This window comes from Electrona antarctica (assembly GCF_951216825.1).
Source record: "Electrona antarctica genome assembly, chromosome: 8".
Taxonomy (NCBI): domain Eukaryota; kingdom Metazoa; phylum Chordata; class Actinopteri; order Myctophiformes; family Myctophidae; genus Electrona; species Electrona antarctica.
In genome coordinates, this window is record NC_136789.1 from 23,754,628 (window position 1) to 23,776,673 (window position 22,046).

Below are 22,046 nucleotides of genomic sequence, written 5' to 3' on the forward strand. Positions count from 1 at the left end.
CTGGCATATCTCTTCAAATGGGGGTGACTGTGGGCTAATTAGTGTCAATTTGGGGGTCCTTGACATGAAAAAGTTTGGGAACCACTACAGTAGGTTACTAAAAAGTCTTGTAACGTCCACATTCATTCATGTCTCGTATAGAACTTACTCTCGTCAGCTCGTCGATCATGTTCTGTTGTTCGAGGACCTGCAGCTTGAGGAAGGCTATCTCCTGGTCATCGTGGGCCTGGTCCAAGTCATTCAGAGACTTCAGCTTCTTCAGCGGTGGGTGGGAGCTGATCTTCTCCTTCTGCAGATGACACAGTTCACACAACTTTAAACCTGGTGTTCACATTTTAGGCCGTGTCATTCTAGATGAAAACTTTTCAAAAATGTCCAGAAAGTTTAAAAAGATTTCCCAGACATTTTCAAAAAATTCCAGAAATGTCTACAAGCTGCAAGGTTGTAGATCTGTTTTCGCTATTTGGTCTGTTTGGCTATATGGCTATATGGCAGATCTAAAAGCTCATAGCACGGCACCGAGTGCCGTGCAACAAGCTTGTAGATCTGCTATTTTTGAAAATGTGGCGCAAATCTTTGAATATACAGTATATTCTTTCAGAGCAAACGTTTTTAACTCAAATCTTTGCTTCAACAACATATGGAACAACATATTTTCAGATGGGGGTCCGCAGCCAAATACAGATAATTCTGGGGGTCCTTGACATAAAAAAGGTTGAGCACCACTGACATACTGTAGAAACACACATACACACACACACACACCTAGACGGATAAACAAATCAATTTAAAAGCAGTATTGCTCGTAGATATATGCTACGAGCCAACACACAAGGAAAGATGTTGGTCTATCCGAGTGTCCGTTGCTGGCCTGCCAACCGCGACAATGAGTCAATCAAGTCTGTCTGTTTTTTAGGACGCCTTTCCTTACCAATCATATTATTGACCAACCCTCCGTTCATCACCCTGACAGTCCATTCCTCTGAGCCCACTGCCTCGTCTGAATCAGAGTACATGAGGGTTTTTTGGGGGGATGCAATCATCATATATACAATTGAGAAGTTGTCCCCAACACACGGATAAGGGACCCAAAGTCAACAGCTACGTCATGACACCGCCGCCATACACCGCCAAAAACAGTAAAAAGCAGTTTCATGTGTGCTTATTTTAATTTAATTTAATTTGCTTTGATGTGAAAATACAACAAATAATAATAATACCCATCCGTTACTACATGTGAAGGGCACAATACTGGGTTTAAAAACACAGCTGAAACATGAAGTGGAGTCTGTCAAATCCCACAATTTCCTTCTTCCCATTGTGCTGCAACGGAACTAGGATGAGCCGCCTGAAGGGCGGCGAAATTCTAGTATTGAACAATAGCCAAGTCAGATAATGTATCCATTGGCCAATCATAACGTTCACTGTAGCTCAACCAACAGTCAATGTGAGGGTTGTCAGGAGATGTCTCTCAACTCATTTAAAAGGTTTGAAGATGGAACCAACGACATGCTCTGGTTGGCAGCTGTTCCACATCTGGACAGCAGTGTGGCGAAAGATTCTGTCCAATGTGCATGTTTTGGAGCCTGGGAGGCCGAGAGCATGTTCTGGTGTGGCTGTGCATAGGCGAGTGTACCATCTGGTATATAGTGGAGGGAGCATATCCTGGAGGTCTATGGAACAGTGGGGGGGGGGGGGTGTATTCTGTACAGGACTGTAGCAGCAGCAACCTGTCTTCTGTGGCTAAGGCTAGGGATGGAGAGTGTTGTACTGCCAGAGTCCTGCATGGTCAACTCCAATTAACGCAGGGTTCTCTCGGAACAATACATCTGTCACATTGATGAAAGGCTTCTCTCTGACTAAGGTGGGGAATTGCTGCAAACAGACCAACTGTGGAAACAAGGGAAGTCTTGAGTGTGAGAGATACCTTTGTACGTAGTGACACAGACTGATAAGACTGAGAAATGGACTCGGGTTGGAGTTAAATGGGTAACTGCTGTGTGGTTGAATCTTTGTTTAATACAGTGATTCTCAACATGGGGTCTGGGGACCCCCAAGGGTCATTGAGGGGGTTTCAGAAGGTCCCCATCTAAATCATTGATGGTTAGGAACCAAATGGGCACAGGTGCTTTCCTCTGGTTTTAAATGGATTAAGATCAAGACTATAATCAAGATTAAGATATCACTTTATGAATATCTGACATATCTGATACATTCTCATATATTTCATGTATATTTGATATCTGTTACTTGATATGCTGAATAAGACACTGCAGAACACTGTGACACACTTCTATAATCTATATGTGTTATTTGTTTTGATATTTGATATGTATCTAAAATAGATGCAGAACACTGTATAGCCTACTACTGTATATGATCAAGTTAATATCACAGTACCATTCTGGTTGGTTATACAAAAACCTTTAGCCGTTATATACTTATATACTAGTATATATTTTACTATTATTCATCTTCCATCTGAAATATGTAGACTGACACGGGACAGCTGACCCCTAAACCTTTTGTATGTAAGCTGTCATCATTTTGTCATGTCACATTTTCCATATTGCTATGCCACCATCTAATATTGTCTTCCGTGTTGACAACAATTTTACCAAACAAGAGAGACGTGCACGATCCTCTACCTTTTACAGACGTCATTGTTCACTAAGCTTAATTCGCCTGCATGATGTGCGTACAATCTACAAACAAGGGTACTACATGAGGTCTTAAAAAGCAACAGGCATCCTGGGGGCTGAGGCTCAACGCTCTGTAATGTGGCTTTGTCTTTGTTTAGCTTTTATGAGCTCGTGACTTTTGCCACGTGTTCTTCACCTTTAGATCTGCTCTCTTTTTTGCTGATTTTAATCCAGAGAGGATTTGGTAGGTCAGAGCTTTACCAAGGACGACTTACTGTACATACTGCAATGAATGAACAGACTCGTTCATTCACTCACTCACTCACTCACTCACTCACTCACTCACTCACTCACTCACTCATCAGTACACAATCATCATTTTTTTTATCATTTTGATAATGGCGGGGCTTATGAATGTATCTGTACATACCGTATGTATTAATTGTCAAATACAATAAAATGCTGAAAACTGTGAGGGATGGCTTCTTCTCACTACAGCAGATTGTCAACATCTGTAACAGCAACTACACAGCTGATGTACACAGATTTTTATCCACTTTAAACACGATGTCATAGAATGTTAAAACGTTTTAGTTTTTATCTGATCTGCAAGCTCACAATGCGTCGGGTTGTGATGCGTTGAGAGCTTCTGTATTGAATATAATACGGTAGGACACCTAGAACAGGGGTCTTCAACGTTTTTTCAGGCCAAGGACCCCATAGCTGAGAGAGAGAGATGAAGCAGGGACCCCCACTACAAATTGTAAAAATTGTATTTCTTACATTTAATTTTGTTACACATAATATTTTCTATTAATATGTTGGATTCATTTAACCACTGAAACTGTCAATAGTTTGACAATTCACCTTTAGCAAAGCCCCACCCTCTACCACTTAGACACTCCCACTTGGACACTTTCCAGCCGGGCTCATTCATTCCAATGTAAATATCATGGATTTTACACATTAAATACTGGTTCATTTTTGGAACCAGACCTTCAAAATCTCTTCCAAATCTGTCAACAAGGCCTGCCATATAGGCCTGTGACATTTCTTTTTTGAAATAATGTTTTATCATATAGGAAAACTATTGGTGGAGAGGTTTGTCTAACCCTTGTTATGCTTAGCTGTGATTGGACCATAGCAGTTTGGGGAGGGGCTTAGCTATAGGTCAATTGGCTCTGTACTTGGCCTGGTCCTTTTACCAAACATCTTCACTGAAAATAGACAATGTTCCCCCCACAATAGGGATGCTATGTCATACTCCACGAGCCTCCGCTGGACGACGGAGGGTGAGCTAAAGGAGCAATGAGAAATGAACCCTCAGACCAGAACGTCTCCCACTAACCATCTCCAGGTTCTCCCTTGCCAGACCCTTGAGTTTCTCCTCCAGTCTCTGCAACGATTGGGTCAAGTCGTCGTTCCTCTTACTCATCAGCTTGTTCTTGTCCAGCATCGGCTTGCACTGCTTCTCCGACTCCCGCGCCCGCTTCAGCTGGGAGGGGGGGTAGAGAGAGAGAGAGAGCAGGAGAGAGAGAGGGGGAGGAGAGGGAAAAGCAGGATCGATGCATTGTTGACTTTTAAAATGTCAAGACATCCGCTGGCACACAGAGACAAAGATAGCAGTAAAATAAAAACATAATAATAATGATATTTCATCAAACTTGAGCACTTTTATAGGCACTCAAAGATGCTTTATGATACATGATGTGTAAACCACTCCCCGCTGCCATCATGTTTGATATGATTTAGGCTACAGACCCCCATTAGATATGATTCTACCAATGTTAATTTACGTCTCTCTGTGTTACAGAACTATAAGGGTCCATTTGGGTCCTAACAAACTATAAATAATATGAATTGATCATTTGTAAATGTAGCTGGGGACCCCCTGAATTGCATCAAGAATCCCTGGGGGTCTCAGGACCAGTTGTTGAGAAGAGAGCCAGTGCTGTATATATACAATAATTCATAGTTTCATGACATGCTCATGATCACAAATGAGGAGGTCATAACAGTACCAGTTCATTTCTTTCATCCACCAGCAGTGAGTTGCGGTCCTCTAGTTTGCGTATGGTGGCGTTCAGGTCTGCTATCCGTCTCTGGTTTCTCCTCATGTCCTGAGGCAAGCGTGACAGGTTGAAACAGGGGTTACACACTGTTACAATCACAATGTCGATGCATGCTCTTTTCCAGGTCAAATAAGCCTAACTTCCTACATCATATTACAATACACGCAGCACTCTAAATCCATGACGACTTATCGTGTTGTTTGATGACTACTATCATGCCATTTACATCAACTTTGCACTTTCCAAGTCAATCTGGATAAGAGCACCTTCTAAATACCAAAAATTTACACTCAACTAAGATTTACATAATCCAACATAATAGAACAGAATGTGGGGGTGTAGAGTCCATTGAAAAGCCTTTTCAGCCAGGCATCACTATTTTGGTCGTTATTAAATATAGGCTAATGCATTGCGAAGCCTTGTGAGCGTGCAGATTGGCAATAATCAACCTATAATTTTAGAAGTTCTGTCATGGACATTTTCTGTCCTTGGAATATCTCCTCAGTGTCTGCAGAAATTGATCTGCCTTCGCACACGGGCATTGACCATTAGCTTATGCACGGTGTCTCAAAGCCCTTTTTCACTTTACCAAATTGTACGCTGTTTATTACAGTTTTTGTGAAATTATTTGGTTTAGAAACAAGAAGGGAATAACTGAGCAGGTTTTTCCTTGTGTGTGTTTGTCAGTGTGCACATACTGTACCGACTCATTCATAGTGTATGTACCGGTATGAAGATGTATTCCTGACTCTCTACAATGTGTAAAATTGTGATGTTTCCAACCAGGAAAATAAATCACAGATTGAGGTTTTAGCCTTTGCTTTAACATGAAATATCTGAGATTATTAGGATTTTATGGAAGGTGGTTCTGAACATATTGCTTTATGGAATGACTGAAATTGGTCGTGGCGACTGAGAACTTGAATCCATGTTAATTCCTGACTCTCTCCATCCCTGATGAAGGCTTAACCACTGATACGTTGGATTAATTTGTCTTAACCTGCTGCATTCTAATGCATGCAAGTATTGGCACTCTTGCTATTGGCGTGTGTGGCCACTTTCTTGTTTTTTCAAGATTCCCTCTGCAGTTCTCTCCCGTGGGCCGGCACCGCTATAAGGACTTTGGTGTGCGTTTTGCATCTTTGTGCACAATTCCTGACTCTCTACCTACCGGACTGCCACAGTGCTCTGCTCCGTCCCCTGCTCCGGCCCGTCCAGGGATCTCTCGCTTGGGGCTCCCCAGGCCGCACTCGGCCTCCTTCACCAGGAACAGCTGCTCATCCAGCGCCTCCTTCTGCAGCTGCAGCTTCTGGAGGAACCCTGCCGTGTTCTCCAGCTCCTTCTCCAGAGAGAAGATGGTGCGATCTTTAGACTTGATCTCGTCCACCTGGAAGAAGGCAAGAGGGGAGAAGGAGACAGCAGGGTAAAGGGTTATGTAACGGTGGGAGACAAGTTACACTTTTTGTGCAGGATTGTACACGTTAAGGGTGTTCATTCAGGTGTATGTAGACAGCATTCGGCCTCTAGATGTTGCACTAAACTCCAAAATCTAGTTGTATAAGGTTCCTTATTTCCCTGACTCACATGTACAAGGCAGCATGCCGTTTGCAGCATCGTAGCAAGGCGGCTGCATCCACGTTTCTCTGAAGAGGAAAATAAAACTACCTTCCCTAACAAAAACGGAAGCACCAGGGATAATGGGCAGCTTTAAATGGGCCGAATTACAAAATCCAACTGTGTTTTCAAGCGAGTAGGAAAAGAGATCAACAAAATACTCAGATATATTCAGTCCCATTCTGAATAGATATGATATAATATTACAATAGAATATAATAAGTGGAGATAATTTTACTTTGGATTAGAGTACTGCAGATGCATTTAGAATTAGACAATAGTAAAATGGATGATTTAATCTAGATCGAAGACAGACAGACGGATGATAAGCAGGCATGCAGGAAGACATAATGTGAGGACAGACGAGCCTATCGGCATGTGTTCACACTCTTGAGAATAATACGAATTAATCATACCACAGACTGTCACATGACACCAGGAGACACAAAACAAAGGTCAGTTGTTCTGAGATAGCGAAGGCAAAAATAAATACAATACAAATCGATCAAGTACAATCAATGAAGCACTTGCTTTGCATAGGAGCAGACAACGCCACTGTCCCGTCTTGTGTGGTGCCCAGAGGCATGGGCACACAGTCACTATACGTACCAGCCTACGGATGTCCTTCTCGCAGTCCCACTTGATCTTGGAGACCTGCTCCTGGTGCTGCTGGTGTTCCACCCGCAGGTCGCCCGCCTTCATCTTGTCGGACTGGATCATGGTGCTGAGCGCCTCGTCCGTCTGCTTCTTAGTGCTCTTCAGCTCCCCGATCTCCTGGATGAGCCGCACGCGCTCCACGTCAAAGAACCGCCGCGCGTCTTCCTTGGCCTCCAACGTCAGCGACGTACGTATCTGTGGGACACGGCGACGAGATGAGATACGATGCGACCTTATTAGCATGCTTTAACACGCTATGATAGATTAAAAGGTTCACTCAGTTGCATTCAACTAACATATCGTTGCTGTCGGGCAGAAATCTTGTATCTCCAAATTCAAACTTTGTATGTGATTTCATCATTTAATGCACCACTTCATCATACAAGAGTGTTGCGCAAAAGTAGTGAAAATAGCTGACCTACAAGCTCATTGTGAGCTTCTGGATCATCTATTTTCACAATTTCTGAAACATTTGGTTCCATTTCCTGAAAAGTAACAGTTTTGGACATGGACAAGGTTTCCACCCACTAGCAACCATATGCTAAAGCAAAACTAATATGGCATTATATGCCACAAAAAGATTTAATGTCTTTGCAGTCCGACACTATAGAGACTTCCATTTACTGTTAGTGCATGAAATGTCACACGTCGACTTCAGTCGGCGAAGAGAGCTAGCAAGGAAGTAGTCGACTCCTTTGTGTGGGAACCACACAATCAACTATGTAGGGAGGAAGAAACCAAGGCATCGATAAAGTCCTTCATAATAAATAATGAAGATACTGTAAGAATAGATAAGATACTGTAGAAACCGTGCCAGTCATCAACTTGTGCACTCTCCCCCAGCGGTCCACACACACACACACACACACGTACTCTTGTGCACTCTCCCCCAGCGGTCCACACACACACACACGTACTCTCGCACGTACTCTTGTGCACTCTCCCCCAGCGGTCCACACACACACACGCGTACCTTCTCCCCGCTGCCGTCTCGCATGGCGCTCAGCGCCGCCTTGAGCCGCTGGTTCTCCTGGTCTTTGATCTTGGCGTGGCGCGCCAGCTCCAGCTCGTGCTGCCGTCCCAGGTTCTCCCTGAGGGCCTGCAGCTCCTTCTGCTTCTCCTCGTGCCACTTGGCCCGCTGCTCCGTCAGCGCCGCCGTGTGCCGGTGCTGCTCCTGCTCCCGGACGCGCTTCACCTCCTGCACCTTGTCGCGCTCCAGCTTGTTCACCTTCAGGAAGGAGGAAGGAAGGAGAACGGGAGGACCAGGAACGGGAAGGAGAAGAAACCTGGGATTTAGTATTTACTAGTATTACATTCTTTGTATAATTCTTCTGGGAAATTCACAATAAAAAAAAATCCTCCCTTAATATAATAACTATTCTATTATTCCAAAACATTAGAGTTGAATGACACTGTTGAGCAAATTAATAAAGGACCATGCCACACTATAGCATGTAGCTGCTTGTACCTGTATGAGTACCTTACAGTCTATGATGAGTATGCACGCACGCACGCACGCACGCACGCACATTTAGATTCCGGGAGGTGTAGTTCGAGACTCTATATAGCATTAGGACATTTTGGAATCGTTGCCTGGGCTACGTGAGACTACCTGCAACCGTCACAACAACCAGAACATACTGGTTTGGCAATGATTTGACTTTTGTGTCGTATCCCCTTTTTTTCTTCTTTCAATCTGGTGTCCAGATTGAAATGTGCATGTGCATACAGTAGGTGAAAATGCATAGGTGAAAATGTTTTCAAACATTTTCTAAAATAGCAGAACTACAAGCTTGTAGATGTTGTATTTATGCATTTTCGGTTATACCGTATATTCCTTTCTTACTTTAATCAAATCAAAGCAAATAGTTTACAAAACATCTCCACAATTGGGATAAGACCCAAACATCTGCCATCGGGCGGGCTCTCCCTGTCACACATACCTTGCATTTTTCTTGGTGCAGCTCGATCTGAATGTCAGTCAGCTTAGACCTGAGATCTTCGTTGGCTGCCTGGAGGGCAGAGATAAGCGCCTCGGGCTTCTCACCCTTCGTGCGCCCCTTCTTGGCCATTGAATCAAACACTAGAGGACCCCCTCCTCCGATGCTTTCATTGAGACTTCACAGAAACGTTCCGAGGCCCTCCTGAAGTTTCCAGTTCCTCCTCTTCCTCATTCTCCTATTGGATGTCGGGGCTGTGGGGAGAGATAGGGACACAGACAGTGAGAAAGGTACCAGTAGTGAGGCAGGGTTGCATATAAGCACACTGGTCCTCAAAGTGGGGTGCGACGACCACCAGAGGTCCTTGAAGGGGTTCCAGTGGATGTCCAGCAAAATGAGGAACAGTTTGAAAATAGCAGATCGCGACACATTGCGGGCTTCTGGATCTGCTATTTCCGAAACATTTTGACAATAATCTTATGGGTCACTCACTGGCATAAAATCTTTTCAAATGGGGGTCCACATACTGTCTTAGTATACATTATGATACGGTTGATGATGCTGCATGTTTGGTCGTGTAAACTAATTAAGTTTTTTTTATTTGATTTATTTTTATTTGTTTATCTTGTCTATCCTTGTTTTATATTATGTTCTTGTGCTCATACATAATGTCCATGCATACGTATTCTGTTGTTGTTGTTGTTGTTGCTTGTGTTTGTTTTTTCTGTTTATTTGTAAAAAAAAAAAATGGGGGTCCACAGCCAAATGCATATCAATTCAGTGGTCCTCCTTGACATGAAAATGTTTGTGTAGAAGGAAGAGTCAAGTAGCAGGGGAGGGACATCGATTCATATACTGTATGTAACACAAACTGTCTGGTTTCCCCCACTGAATAAAACTCAGGCCCACCTCCGCAAATACCCGGGTTCAATTCCAGACTGCGGTGCCGTCGCCAGTGCTTCTGGTAGGGCTGTCGCGGTCAATTCACCCTGTAGTGATTTATGGTGGCTCAACAGCGAAATATGACTTTTTATGATTATGACTAATTTATGTGACATGAAACTTTTTGTAACTAAAATTTAAATTAAAAGATCTTCTCTTAAAATTGTACTATATCTTCAACCCCTGCAAGAAAATGGTTAATGTCTAGGGGCACTAGCAGTGGTGGCTCAGGGGTAGAGTGGCTGGATGGTAACTGCAAGGTTGCAAGGTTGCCAGTTTGACTCCCCCAGAGTTAGTGTTGAAGTGTCCTTGAGCAAGACACTGCACCCCTAATTGCTCCTGATGTGCAGGTTGGTGCCTTGCATGGTTTCCGCCGCCATCTGTGTATGAATGTGTGTGTTAATGGAATGCACAATCTATGTGAAGCGCCTTGGATAAAGGTGCTATATAAATGCACCATTTACCATTTTTTACCATTTAGTACATCGGAGTCATTTCAGGAAGTCTGTTTACTGCAGCAGAAGAACGAAGCGCATTACTATTCACCGCCAGCAACACAAGTGAAAGTACTTATTGACTGAGCGAAGAGCTCGATCGTTAAGTGGAGCTGAAGTGTCTTTGTTCCCAAATACTCCACTCTGGCTGATTGGAGACTTTAACATTGAGCTACTCCCTGCTATCTATGTGTGTGACCAAAGCAAAGCAAAGCAAAGTTACTATATTTACCCAGGGTATCTGGGCTAAGCTCAAGAACTTGTTTCCAGCCAGGCCCTGCTCATAGAACATTTCATGGTAGTGGTTCAATGCCTTGCTCAAGGGCACTTCAGCGGTGGTAATTTTAACGTGTCGGACCGCTGATTCGAACTGGCGACCTTCCGGTATCAAGACCGCTCCGCAATCCGTTCGGCCACCGCTGCCACTGCAACTGCAACTGACCAGAGTTCAAATGGCTGGGGGGGATGACATGGGAGGATCCATGCCTCTGATTTGGGTCTTTTTTTTAATCACCAGTGGAGATATGGTTTATCCCCGTTTCTGGTCAGACTGTAATTAAATACATGCACTTCCTTTCGGGAAAGTGGTTATGAAAATGCTCACCCTTCTGTTTTTGTCCCCATGACCCCATTTGTGCTATCCTTTTAGCCGAAATGTCTGACTGCACCTCGTGCTGTTTACATTTCTGTCTAATAAAGTATTAAATAAAAATAAATGTGTGAAGCAGGATGCAACTGAAAGAGATCTGTGTGAAGAACCTTCCCTGGTGAATGATCCTTCCACCTCTCCTAGCTGTGTAGCCAAAAATGCAGCTAGTATATTTAATATTATTTATGTGGTCAGTTCACTTGCTTAGCAATGGATCACAATTAGGGGTGCAACAGTTAATGAAACTATTCAATTTAATCGATTATTAAAAAGTATCAATTGTAATAAAATCATCATTTGCAAAAATAGCACATCTACAAGCTGACAACACCTGGCAATGTGACACGTTGTGAGCTTGTAGAATCACACATGTGTGAAGTGAGGGGTGCTCTTAATCATCATACATCATCTCATTCCGGCCAATCACAATTTGCGTCCCGACTTTTGTCTTTAATGTTTGTGTTTACGCAATATTTGTGTTAGGACAAACACTCAAAACTGGCCATTCATTGTCAATGGCATTCAAGGTTTGTGTTTACACAAACCCTCAAAGCTGAACATTGGAGGGGCTAGCGATAGGAACCGATAGAATAATAGCTAAGAAAATAATCAATAGTGGCAGTGCTAAAAGATAATCACCAGGCCTGAAAGACTACAGACAGCTCTCTCACTGGGTTGTTATAAATGTGTGTGTGTGTGTGTGTGTGTGTGTGTGTGTGTGTGTGTGCGTGCGTGCGTGCGTGCGTGCGTGCGTGCGTGCGTGCGTGCGTGCGTGCGTGCGTGCGTGCGTGCGTGCGTAACAGAATAGTCCAACATTGCCAGGCAACATGATGGCTTGCTTTAGACATATCCTACACACTGAGAATAATGTATTATAGGAGTCATAGCAATATTACCGTCATCGTCTTTACTGTATCAGGGGAAACACAGGCCTACACTTTGTATGTATATGAAGAACATATTTCAATGCATAGACATGCAAATACATTATTGATTAATTGTACACGTGTGCATGCATGTATGTATGTAATGTATGTACTGTAATATGGGCATACATACATACTTAAAGTACATACATATATTCATTGTATACAATTGTTGCTGTTGGGAGGAAACCTCCTAACTCCATTTCAGAGGGGGTTTTTTTTCTTCTTTTTGCATACATCAGTGCTATTGAACACCCTTTACATCTGTGTGTTGTTTAGAAATTGAACCAATGGAAAAGTACATGTAGTAAAAAAACGCTTTGGACAAAACCTCTTAACTCCATTGGACCCTCAAACTGTCTGCTAAAGCAACCACCTCTTCCCCTCTCATGCAAGTAATTGACAACATATAAAGTCACAATACCAACTTTGATGAGGCAGTATTGCTTTGTTTTCCAAATATAAGGATTTCTTCATTTCTAAAAAGATCACATTTTTTATTTCCTGAAAAATGAACATTTAGGTGGTTTCTTCCTGGCAGCAGAGATATTATACCAGTGGTTCCCAAAAATGAGACAAAAGCTGAGACCTTCAGATATACTTCTCATACAACAAACAGCGACAACAATATAATGATTAAAAAGTAGATTTTGTTCAACATGTTAAAAACGTTGTACTGCCTCCAAACAGACAAACAAGGCCTATTATGACATGGCCAGAACAGAGACACTGGGGTTCCTTTCCTTCTACTCTGCCACCACCACCCAAAGCCTCCTGACGGGGGCCATCACTGCTACTCTGCCACCACCACCCAAAGCCTCCTGACGGGGGCCATCACTGCTCCTTCTACTCTGCCACCACCACCCAAAGCCTCCTGACGGGGGCCATCACTGCTCCTTCTACTCTGCCACCACCACCCAAAGCCTCCTGACGGGGGCCATCACTGCTCCTTCTACTCTGCCACCACCACCCAAAGCCTCCTGACGGGGCCATCACTGCTAAGGGGTTCCTTTCCTTCTACTCTGCCACCACCACCCAAAGCCTCCTGACGGGGGCCATCACTGCTCCTTCTACTCTGCCACCACCACCCAAAGCCTCCTGACGGGGGCCACCACCACCCAAAGCCTCCTGACGGGGGCCACCACCACCCAAAGCCTCCTGACGGGGGCCACCACCACCCAAAGCCTCCTGACGGGGGCCATCACTGCTTCCTTTCCTTCTACTCTGCCACCACCACCCAAAGCCTCCTGACGGGGGCCATCACTGCTTCCTTTCCTTCTACTCTGCCACCACCACCCAAAGCCTCCTGACGGGGGCCATCACTGCTTCCTTTCCTTCTACTCTGCCACCACCACCCAAAGCCTCCTGACGGGGGCCATCACTGCTAAGGGGTTCCTTTCCTTCTACTCTGCCACCACCACCCAAAGCCTCCCCATCACAGTCAGAACTCAGCCTCACTCCCAATCTTCCACCGTAGTCTGAAAACCCACCTCTTCAGACTCCACCATGGCCCGTAGCACCTTCCCTAGCCTAGGCCCTTAGATAGCACATTATGTAGACTTAGATAGTATTTTAAACAGACTTATAGCTTGTTACGTAGACAGCTCTAGAATTGCATTTTATGTAGTCATAGCACTTTATAGTACACATGTATAATATATTATATAGTATAGTATGTATAGTTTACATAGATACTCCACTGTTACGTTCTTAGTTTACGCATGATTCATGATAACTACTTTTTATATATATGATGTATGCCATGCTTTTGTTATTGCTTAATGTAAATCGCTCTGGATTAAGAGCGTCTGCTAAATGCCTAAATTGTAAATTGTAATTGTAAATTGGGGGCCATCACTGCTAAGGGAATATACAGTATGCTCCCAGGATCTGTGAGGTCTAAGAAAGATGATGCGGTCGACTGAGCGCACCACAGGGAGCTCCATGCAGCAGGACGCACACGAGAGCAGGTGTTTGAGCAGAGCTAAAAAGGTTGTGAAGGACAGACACCACCCTAACAACAACCAAGCCCCCAGTAAGGCTGGCCAACGTTTAAGCCACGAGACGTAGTGGTCAGAGCTGGAACTGCAGCTGTATAAGTGTACTGATGGACATACGTTCTGTAAATCTGATACTAAATGACCACCTCCCGACATCATGGCATTATCACGGACAGTTTCTCTATGCACGTCTCATCCTAACGTGCAATGGGACCTCCCTCTGTTAAGTATTAATCTATGCGGACTGAGATCTTTGACACTATGTCAAGGAGTGTTGGGATACCATTTGAACCGAATGTAATGACGGCTATTTTCTGAATTTCTCCCCCTACTCTATTACTGCCAAAATACAAAGCTCATTTGGTGGCCTTTACCACTCTCTTAGCTAGGCATCTAATTCTTTTTTTTTTTAACTTTGTTTTTATTTAAAAAAATGAAACACGAACAATGAAACAGAAATCAAACATAAATGTGAATACAAGAAAACAAAAATACATAACAAAAACAGAGACAATAAAAGAAATCAAAGAAAAACAGAAAAACAGCTTGACAAACTTCAAAAACACAGCATTCTTCAGACAGTACAGGACAAGGCAGGGAACAGCAGGAGACATGACTCACAATACAATACAATATACAGCAGATATCCAACATTCGAAGCATTTTTATAGACTCAACAACCCCTACTCAGCACTCTTAGACCTCTACACATACACCGAAACACCCAAGTACAATATTACAGAAGTCCATTTAAGTATGAAACTTTCCATTTTTAATTGTAACCTTGCCGTCATTTCCTCCATTATATAAACCTGCTTCAGTCTCTGTTTCCATTGGGTTATAGTAGGTGGTTTTACCTCCCTCCAATTTACTGTTATCATTTTCTTAGCAATCAGTAAAAGTATCCTTAATATGTAACTCCATCCACGCAACTCCTCGGGTATAATTCCCAGCAGAAATAACTCGGGTCCAGAAGGAATATTCAACCCCAAACACCTTTCAATTTCCTTTTTAACATTTTTCCAGAACCCTGAAATTATTGGACAATCCCAAAAAATGTGTGTATGGTCTCCAACTCCCCCACAATTTCTCCAACATAATTCTATGGATGGTGTTTTCACGTATGAAGAAATGACCAGAGGAGTATTGAAATATCTAGTTTTGAGTTTCCAATCAAATTCCTTCCACAACTGGCTATTTATTCCCTTGTGACAACCTTCACACATGTCCTCCCAGGTTTTGTCTTCAATTATTATATTTAATTCCAATTCCCATTTATCCTTAATGTACCATGTATTTTGAGAAACATCATCCAGTGCTTTATATAAATTAGAAACATGTTTTTTAGTTGGGAATTTTTTTTCTGCAATACCAATGAAATACACCTCAATTTCGTTTGGGGTTTTCCTAACCAGCTCTCTCTCTCTATGATCCATGATATAATGCCTTATTTGGAAATATCTAAATAAAACACTTGAAGGGAGTTTAAATTTCGTCTGGAGTTGAGCAAAGGATTTAAAAGTTGTTCCCTCAAATAACTGATTTATGGTTTTAAGACCCTTATCAGCCCAACGACTGAATCCAGTATCACTTATGGATGGAGAGAAATCAATGTTACCCACTATTGGCATTGCCCTTGAAACTGACCCTGGTCCCCACAGTGTTTTCCTAACTGCTTCCCACACCTTTAATGTATGCTTTATCCATTCATTTCCTATTTTAATTTTGTTTTTATCAATAGTTTTTTTATCAAGGAAGGGTAATGCTGACAGAGACACCCCTTTAATTGTGCTCTGTTCTATTCGGTTCCAACCTGTCTCTTCATCATTACCTATCCATGCGACAATTGCAGTCAGCTGAGCCGCCCAATAGTAATGCTTTAAATTGGGAAGGCCTAGGCCTCCCCTAATTTTTGGCAAAAGAAGTGTTTTGAGCCTTATCCTGGGCTTTTTATTTTGCCAAATAAATTTAGAAATCATTCGATCAAGTGCCTTAAAGGTGGAGATGGGTACTCTGACAGGCAAGGACTGAAACAAGAACAGAAGTCTAGGCAATACATTCATTTTCACCGTTTCAACTCTACCCAATAAAGAAAGGGGAAGAACATCCCATCTCCCCAGATCATTTTTAATGGCTCTAATTAATTTTGTATAGTTTGCATCAAATAATTGTGTGGGATTTGGTGTGATTATAATCCCCAAGTACCTAAACCCCTGTTTAGACCAACGATATGATACATCTTTGTTTAGTTGTGTAGGCCAGGACCCAGAAATCATCATTGCCTCCGATTTGCTTTCGTTAATTTTATAACCTGAAACGGATCCATAACTTTGCAGGCACTGCATGAGTGGGGGGATAGAGAGCAGTGGGTTTCTTATGAAGAGCAAAACATCGTCAGCGAATAGCGCCACCTTGTGGACGAACCCACCATCGTCTGGAATGCCTTGGATCTGAGTATCTCGACGTATAGCTTCAGCCAAACATTCTATACTAATTGCGTAGAGAACAGGGGATAATGAATCTCCCTGTTTTACGCCCCTCTCAACCTTGAAAAATTCTGCAGATTAATCCAAGAAACAAATTCTTCTCTAAAACCCATTTCTTTTAAAGTCTCTTCTAAAAAGAGCCAATCTAATCTATCGAAAGCCTTAATCCCATCGAGGCTAAGGAGCATCGATGGGTCTTTATCTCTCGCTGCTAGTGACTGTATGTTTAATGCCCTCCTAATATTGTTTGTCCCTTGTCTAGTCCAGATGAACCCCGTTTGCTGAGGATTTATTAATTGTTTAATGTACTTTTGAATTCTATTCGCCAATATAGAGGTTAATATCTTATAATCCACGCACAAAAGACTGATTGGGCGGTAACTAGAACACTGTATGGGGTCTTTTCCTTCTTTATGTAGTACCGTGATGATGGCTTCTGACCACGACTTTGGGGGGTCTCCTGATGATAATACACAATTATATAATTTGCATAACCTAGGAGAAAGTTCATTTACAAAAACCTTGTAATATTCCCCTGAAAAGCCATCTGCACCTGGAGATTTGTTGTTTTTCAAGTTGGAAATGGTTTCTCTTATTTCCTCCTCAGTGATGCGCTTTATTAATTTGGATGCTTCCCCCTCTGCCAATTTATTTAATTCGAGAGGTCTCAAGAATTCAATAATCTTTTCTCTTTTAAATTCTTGTTCTTGACCCTTGTATAATTGTTCGTAAAATTTGGCAAAGGCATCCGAGATCTGCTTAGGCTGCGTTTCAACAAGGTTGGTTTCGGGGTGTCTGATTTTGGCCACAGCACGACCAGATTGGGCCTTCCGGAGTTGAAAGGCCAACAACCTGCTCGCCCTATTTCCCATTTCATAATATTTTCTGTTAGTGTACCTAAGTGCCCCCTCTGCCTTATACGTTAACAACTCATCCAATTGTTGTCTAATTTCTTTTAATTCTTCCAGTGTTTTCCCATTCCCAAATTGTTTGTGTTCTTTTTCTAGGATTTTTATTTTGTTTTCCAATTCTTGTTGTTTTGCAAGCCTTCGCTTTTTTATTCTCGCTCCTATAGAAATAATCTTCCCTCTGATTGTGGCCTTACCCGCATCCCAGACTACTGAGGGTGAAACACTCCCATCATCATTTATAGCAAAGTACTCAGAAATGGCACCCATTATTTCCTCCTTAATACTAGCATCTGATAGTAATGAGGCATTAAGCCTCCAGTACTTTAAGTGGTTGACTAACTCAAAGCCAACTTTCATAGAAACTGGGGCATGGTCTGAAATAGTGATCTGTCCCATTGTGCATTCCCTAATACGAAAAAGATCCTTCTTTGACACACAAAAGTAATCCAACCTAGAATAACTCCCATATACTTGGGACATAAATGAAAAATCTCTTTCATTCGGGTGAAGATGTCGCCATGCATCCACCAAGCCCAACTCCCTCATCATGTTTGTTAAAGCCATTGCCTTTTTGGATAAAGGTTTCGTTGATGACGGTAGTTTATCCCACTTATTACTCAAAGTACAGTTCTGATCTCCTCCCATGATTATGAACCCCTCTCCGTTGTCTGCAATTAATGCAGCAATTTTTTTACTAAACAGAGGACAATCCTCGTTCGGGGCGTACACATTCAAAATTGTGACCTTTATGCCTCCTAGCGTCCCAACCACCATTACATACCTGCCCTCTTTATCTTGGAAGGTTTGCTCATTGCTGTAATATACAGATTTACTGAATAAAATAGCCACCCCTCTCTTCTTTCCACCCGCACACGATGCCCCGTACACTTGATCTACCCACTCTCTTTTAAGTTTTGAGTGTTCAATCTCAGACAAATGAGTTTCCTGAATCAAAGCCACAGAGCACTGCAATTTCTTCAATTGACTAAGTATCTTTTTCCTTTTTATAGGGTTGTTAAGTCCCTTTATATTATAGCTAATAAAATTTAAATCTGCCATATTTTTTGCTTTTCATTTTAACATGCCTCCCCTCCTCACCACACAAGCCCAAGTCTGCCTTACAAACACAAACAATGAATTTAAGCTGTATAAACACTGAGTCCCAAAAGTATGTCAAGAAAAATGAGAAAGTAAAGTAAAAACAACAATCCAAATTCCCCATAGAATGCTTCATCCCCAAAACAAAAACACACATAAAACCCCCTATGAGCATTCTGGGTAGAGAGAAACTCTCTTGGTTTGCACAGAGTGCAGTTGCAACGGGCCTCCACCTGATGTCGCCCTCATCCCATTGCTTGATTCGCATATCTCTTAAACTTAGAGCATGCATAGGTTCCCCCCCCTACTCGCACTAAAACCTATCTGAAATTAAGAAAAAAGGAATACTTTGCCCCCCCCCCCCCCCCCCTCGGCAGGCATCCCCCTTGATAATAAAATAAAACAATATTTGAGGATATTCCCTTGTCTCTCTGTCCCCAAAATATGCTTGTTACCCAACATACACTTGAGAGATTGTTATTAACCAAACAATAAACAAACAAAAAAACCTCAGTATTTAGCCTGCCGCCCCTCCCCTAGAAGAGACAATCCAACACTGAACTAAAAAATTATGTCTACATTTGCTGTCCCTTCTTTACCCCCCCCCCCCCCCCCCCCCCTGGTAAGCCAAACCCTCATATGTACACACTCAAAAGATTAGCATAAATGTATTAGCCTCCCTGGCAGGATCATATATTATTTCACAAAATTCACATAAATCAAAATAATACAAATTAACAAATCCTTAGACTGACTTCCGTTTTTACATATTTCCATCTGCCACCCCCCTCGCACCCTCACCCAAAGCATTCCCCTTCATTTCAAATAATAACCATTGCCTTATATATTTTTTACCTTAAGTCCTTATTATACTAACAAATGATTCAATTTATCACTACATCCCTTCAGATGATACTGACCTCCTGGACGTTCATAGATGTGATTCAGAATATCTAGATAACTCGCTGTCCTCGACGTCCCTGGATGAGATACTCTGTCTGTTGCTATTCTTGGTCGTCCTCTTGAATGGTGGGTCTGGTGTCATCGGGATTTAATTGACTGCCTCTTTTTATGGCTCTGATGTCCTCCAGGTTCAGCTGACGGCTCCTTCTTTTCCCTCCTTGCGTCTTCCACCCGTCCTGTGTCAGCTCCCTGTCGAACACGTCTTGTTCCTCAGCATCCACGATGATTCCAATCTGCTTCAGTGTCTCTCTAGCATCCAGTAGGGATGGGAAGACCTTCTCTCCGGTGTCCAAGAAGATCTTTATTTGGGCCGGATAGATGGTGCGGGCTTTGATTTTCTTTTCTTTCAGCTTTTTAATCACTTCCCACACCGCTTTTCTCTTTCTTTGTAAATTATGTGAATAGTCATGGTCAAACGCCACTCTTCTTCCCTCATACTGGATGTTTCCCTGTGACCACGCTTGCTCCAAGACTGTCTGTTTTACCCCATAGTCCAGGAAGCGAACGATTATGGATCTTGGTGGTGCTGTCGGCTCTTTCGGTTTGGGCACAGTGGCCCTGTGCACTCTCACCACCCTTACAGACAGTTCTTCTTCCAAATGCAAAGTTTCACACATGAATCCTTGTATAAAGCCAGGCATATCATTCTTTTCTGCCCCTTCTTTAATTCCAAACAAACGAATGTTGTTGCGTCGTGACATATTTTCCATTTGATCACACTTAGCAGCCAGGCTGGCCTCCTTTTTTAGCAAGTAAGCTAATGCTCTGTCATGTAGCACGCTTCTGTCTTCTGTTTCACTCACTCTTTGCTCTGCCGTAGTGACTCTCTGGTCCAGCGTGTCCATCCGTTGTTTTATTTCAGTCATGGATGCCTCCAGTCTGCTCAACGAGGTCTTTGTGTCTCTATAAAAGTCACTGTTTTCCGCTCGGAGCTTCCGTAGCTCTGTTAGCATCTCCGACTCCACGTTCCCTCCACCAGCCATGGCTTGCGATGATTCACCGGTTAGCTTCAGCTGTGTTAGCCGTAGCTGCCTTGTGTTTGGTCTTAATTCGGACCCTTCTGTGCTTCCTTTGCTAGAATCTTTCGTAGTCTTGCCTTTCACCATTCTTTGACGACCATTTCAGTATATTTTCGAACTCATTTGTTAGGTTTTGATTAGTTTTAAGGCTATTTTTTAAATAGGTTCAGCGGAGCTAGTCTTTCACACGTCTGCCTCGGTCATGACGTCACCGGAACCTCCCCTAGGCATCTAATTCTGATGAAATGGAAGTCCTCTGCTCCCCCAACCCATCTTCACTGGATTAGAGATGTACTCCACTTTATTAAATTAGAAAAAATTAGATGTACCATGAGAGGCTCGGTATCCAAATTTGAAGACACATGGGGCCCCTTCCTCGCACTGGTAAATTACTTGCAGTTCCAAACGAGTTTAATCCTGAATCTGAGCATGCTAGACATGATTCCCGACGCAGCTGGGTTGTTAAGTATATTTGTTATTAGGAACCATGTATGGGTGCACTGCCACGTCCATTATGTTTTGGAGGGGTGACCAATGACCATGCCATGTTGTGTCTTGTCTTGTCTTGTCGTACGTTTGTCTTGTTTTTGTTTCAAAACTTTATTCAGGTTATGTTTGTTTGTATCAGTGACACTTCCCTGTTAGCATAGGACTATACAACTTATTTTTCTTTTATGCTACCACAATATTTTGCATATGGTGGTCACAACATTTATATATGTACATGTTATCTCTTTGATATGTTCCGTATGGGTGTGTCACATATATTGTCATTATTTGATTTACTGTATACCCTGAAATCTTGAATAAACAAAACTGTGAAGAAAAAAAAAAGTATTAATCTATGCCATGGATGGACTCTGGCCAATGGAACATGTGGATGTCATTGCCTCGATTTGCTGCTGTACGCTCAACGCATGCCAAAAATCTAAAAATAGGAGTTAATAGCCACTAAGTATACAGCTATTCTGTTGAAAAGCATTTTAAACAAAGTGCTCAGTCACTGCTCTTGTGCACAGGCGGCGTGCAGACTGAAACATGGAAAGCACACGTGTACTAAACAAGAAGTTTGAAGAAGTTACTTAACGTAACATGTGATCTCTCAAGACAAGTCGTCGTGGGAGGATTCCGTGAGTGAATACAATCAGAATGCCTTAATTCACCATCACAGTCTAACACATTTTACATGGATCTGTCTTACGGCGGAGAAATACCAACAACATCAACGGTAACACAGAACCTACTGTTCCATAATAATAACGCCTGAGGGCGAGAAGCGACCTTGCCCTAAACGGGCCTGCCCCAAAGTAATTAGTGCAGATCCGTCCGGATCAGATCCTGCCTGATGGAAGGCAGGGGCTCCCGAGCCCGCCCCCCTGTAGGGTGGATAGGGCCAACCTGGTGGTGCCTGCTGCTTGGGTGGTGTGGGGGAGGTGGTGGGTGACCTGAACAGAGAGCACGAGTGAGACAAGGAAGGAGGAGGAGCCCTTATGTAGGGCCTCTACCAATCAGCACGACTAATCTGATTGGAGCAGGACCAAAGAGGTGATTGAGTTGATAGTGATATGGAATGGTGGGTTCCCAGGTCTCAGTAGAACTTTCGTTTCGTTTCACTGAACTAACATTCACAATC

General features: G+C 42.8%; 1 protein-coding gene across 1 annotated transcript in view; it reads right to left on the minus strand.

Annotated features, from left to right (window-relative positions):
* jakmip2 (janus kinase and microtubule interacting protein 2) overlaps window positions 1-9,057 on the minus strand; it is a gene marked incomplete at its 5' end in the record, with an annotated part of 30,696 nt that extends 21,639 nt beyond the window's left edge. Inside the window, 7 exons of the mRNA XM_079507816.1 lie at window positions 149-289; window positions 3,991-4,137; window positions 4,664-4,762; window positions 5,886-6,101; window positions 6,938-7,180; window positions 7,959-8,213; window positions 8,929-9,057. Of these exons, the coding sequence (XP_079363942.1) occupies window positions 149-289; window positions 3,991-4,137; window positions 4,664-4,762; window positions 5,886-6,101; window positions 6,938-7,180; window positions 7,959-8,213; window positions 8,929-9,057 (1,230 nt within the window). The remainder of the gene's footprint in view (window positions 1-148; window positions 290-3,990; window positions 4,138-4,663; window positions 4,763-5,885; window positions 6,102-6,937; window positions 7,181-7,958; window positions 8,214-8,928) is intronic.
* Window positions 9,058-22,046: the final 12,989 nt, after the last annotated feature.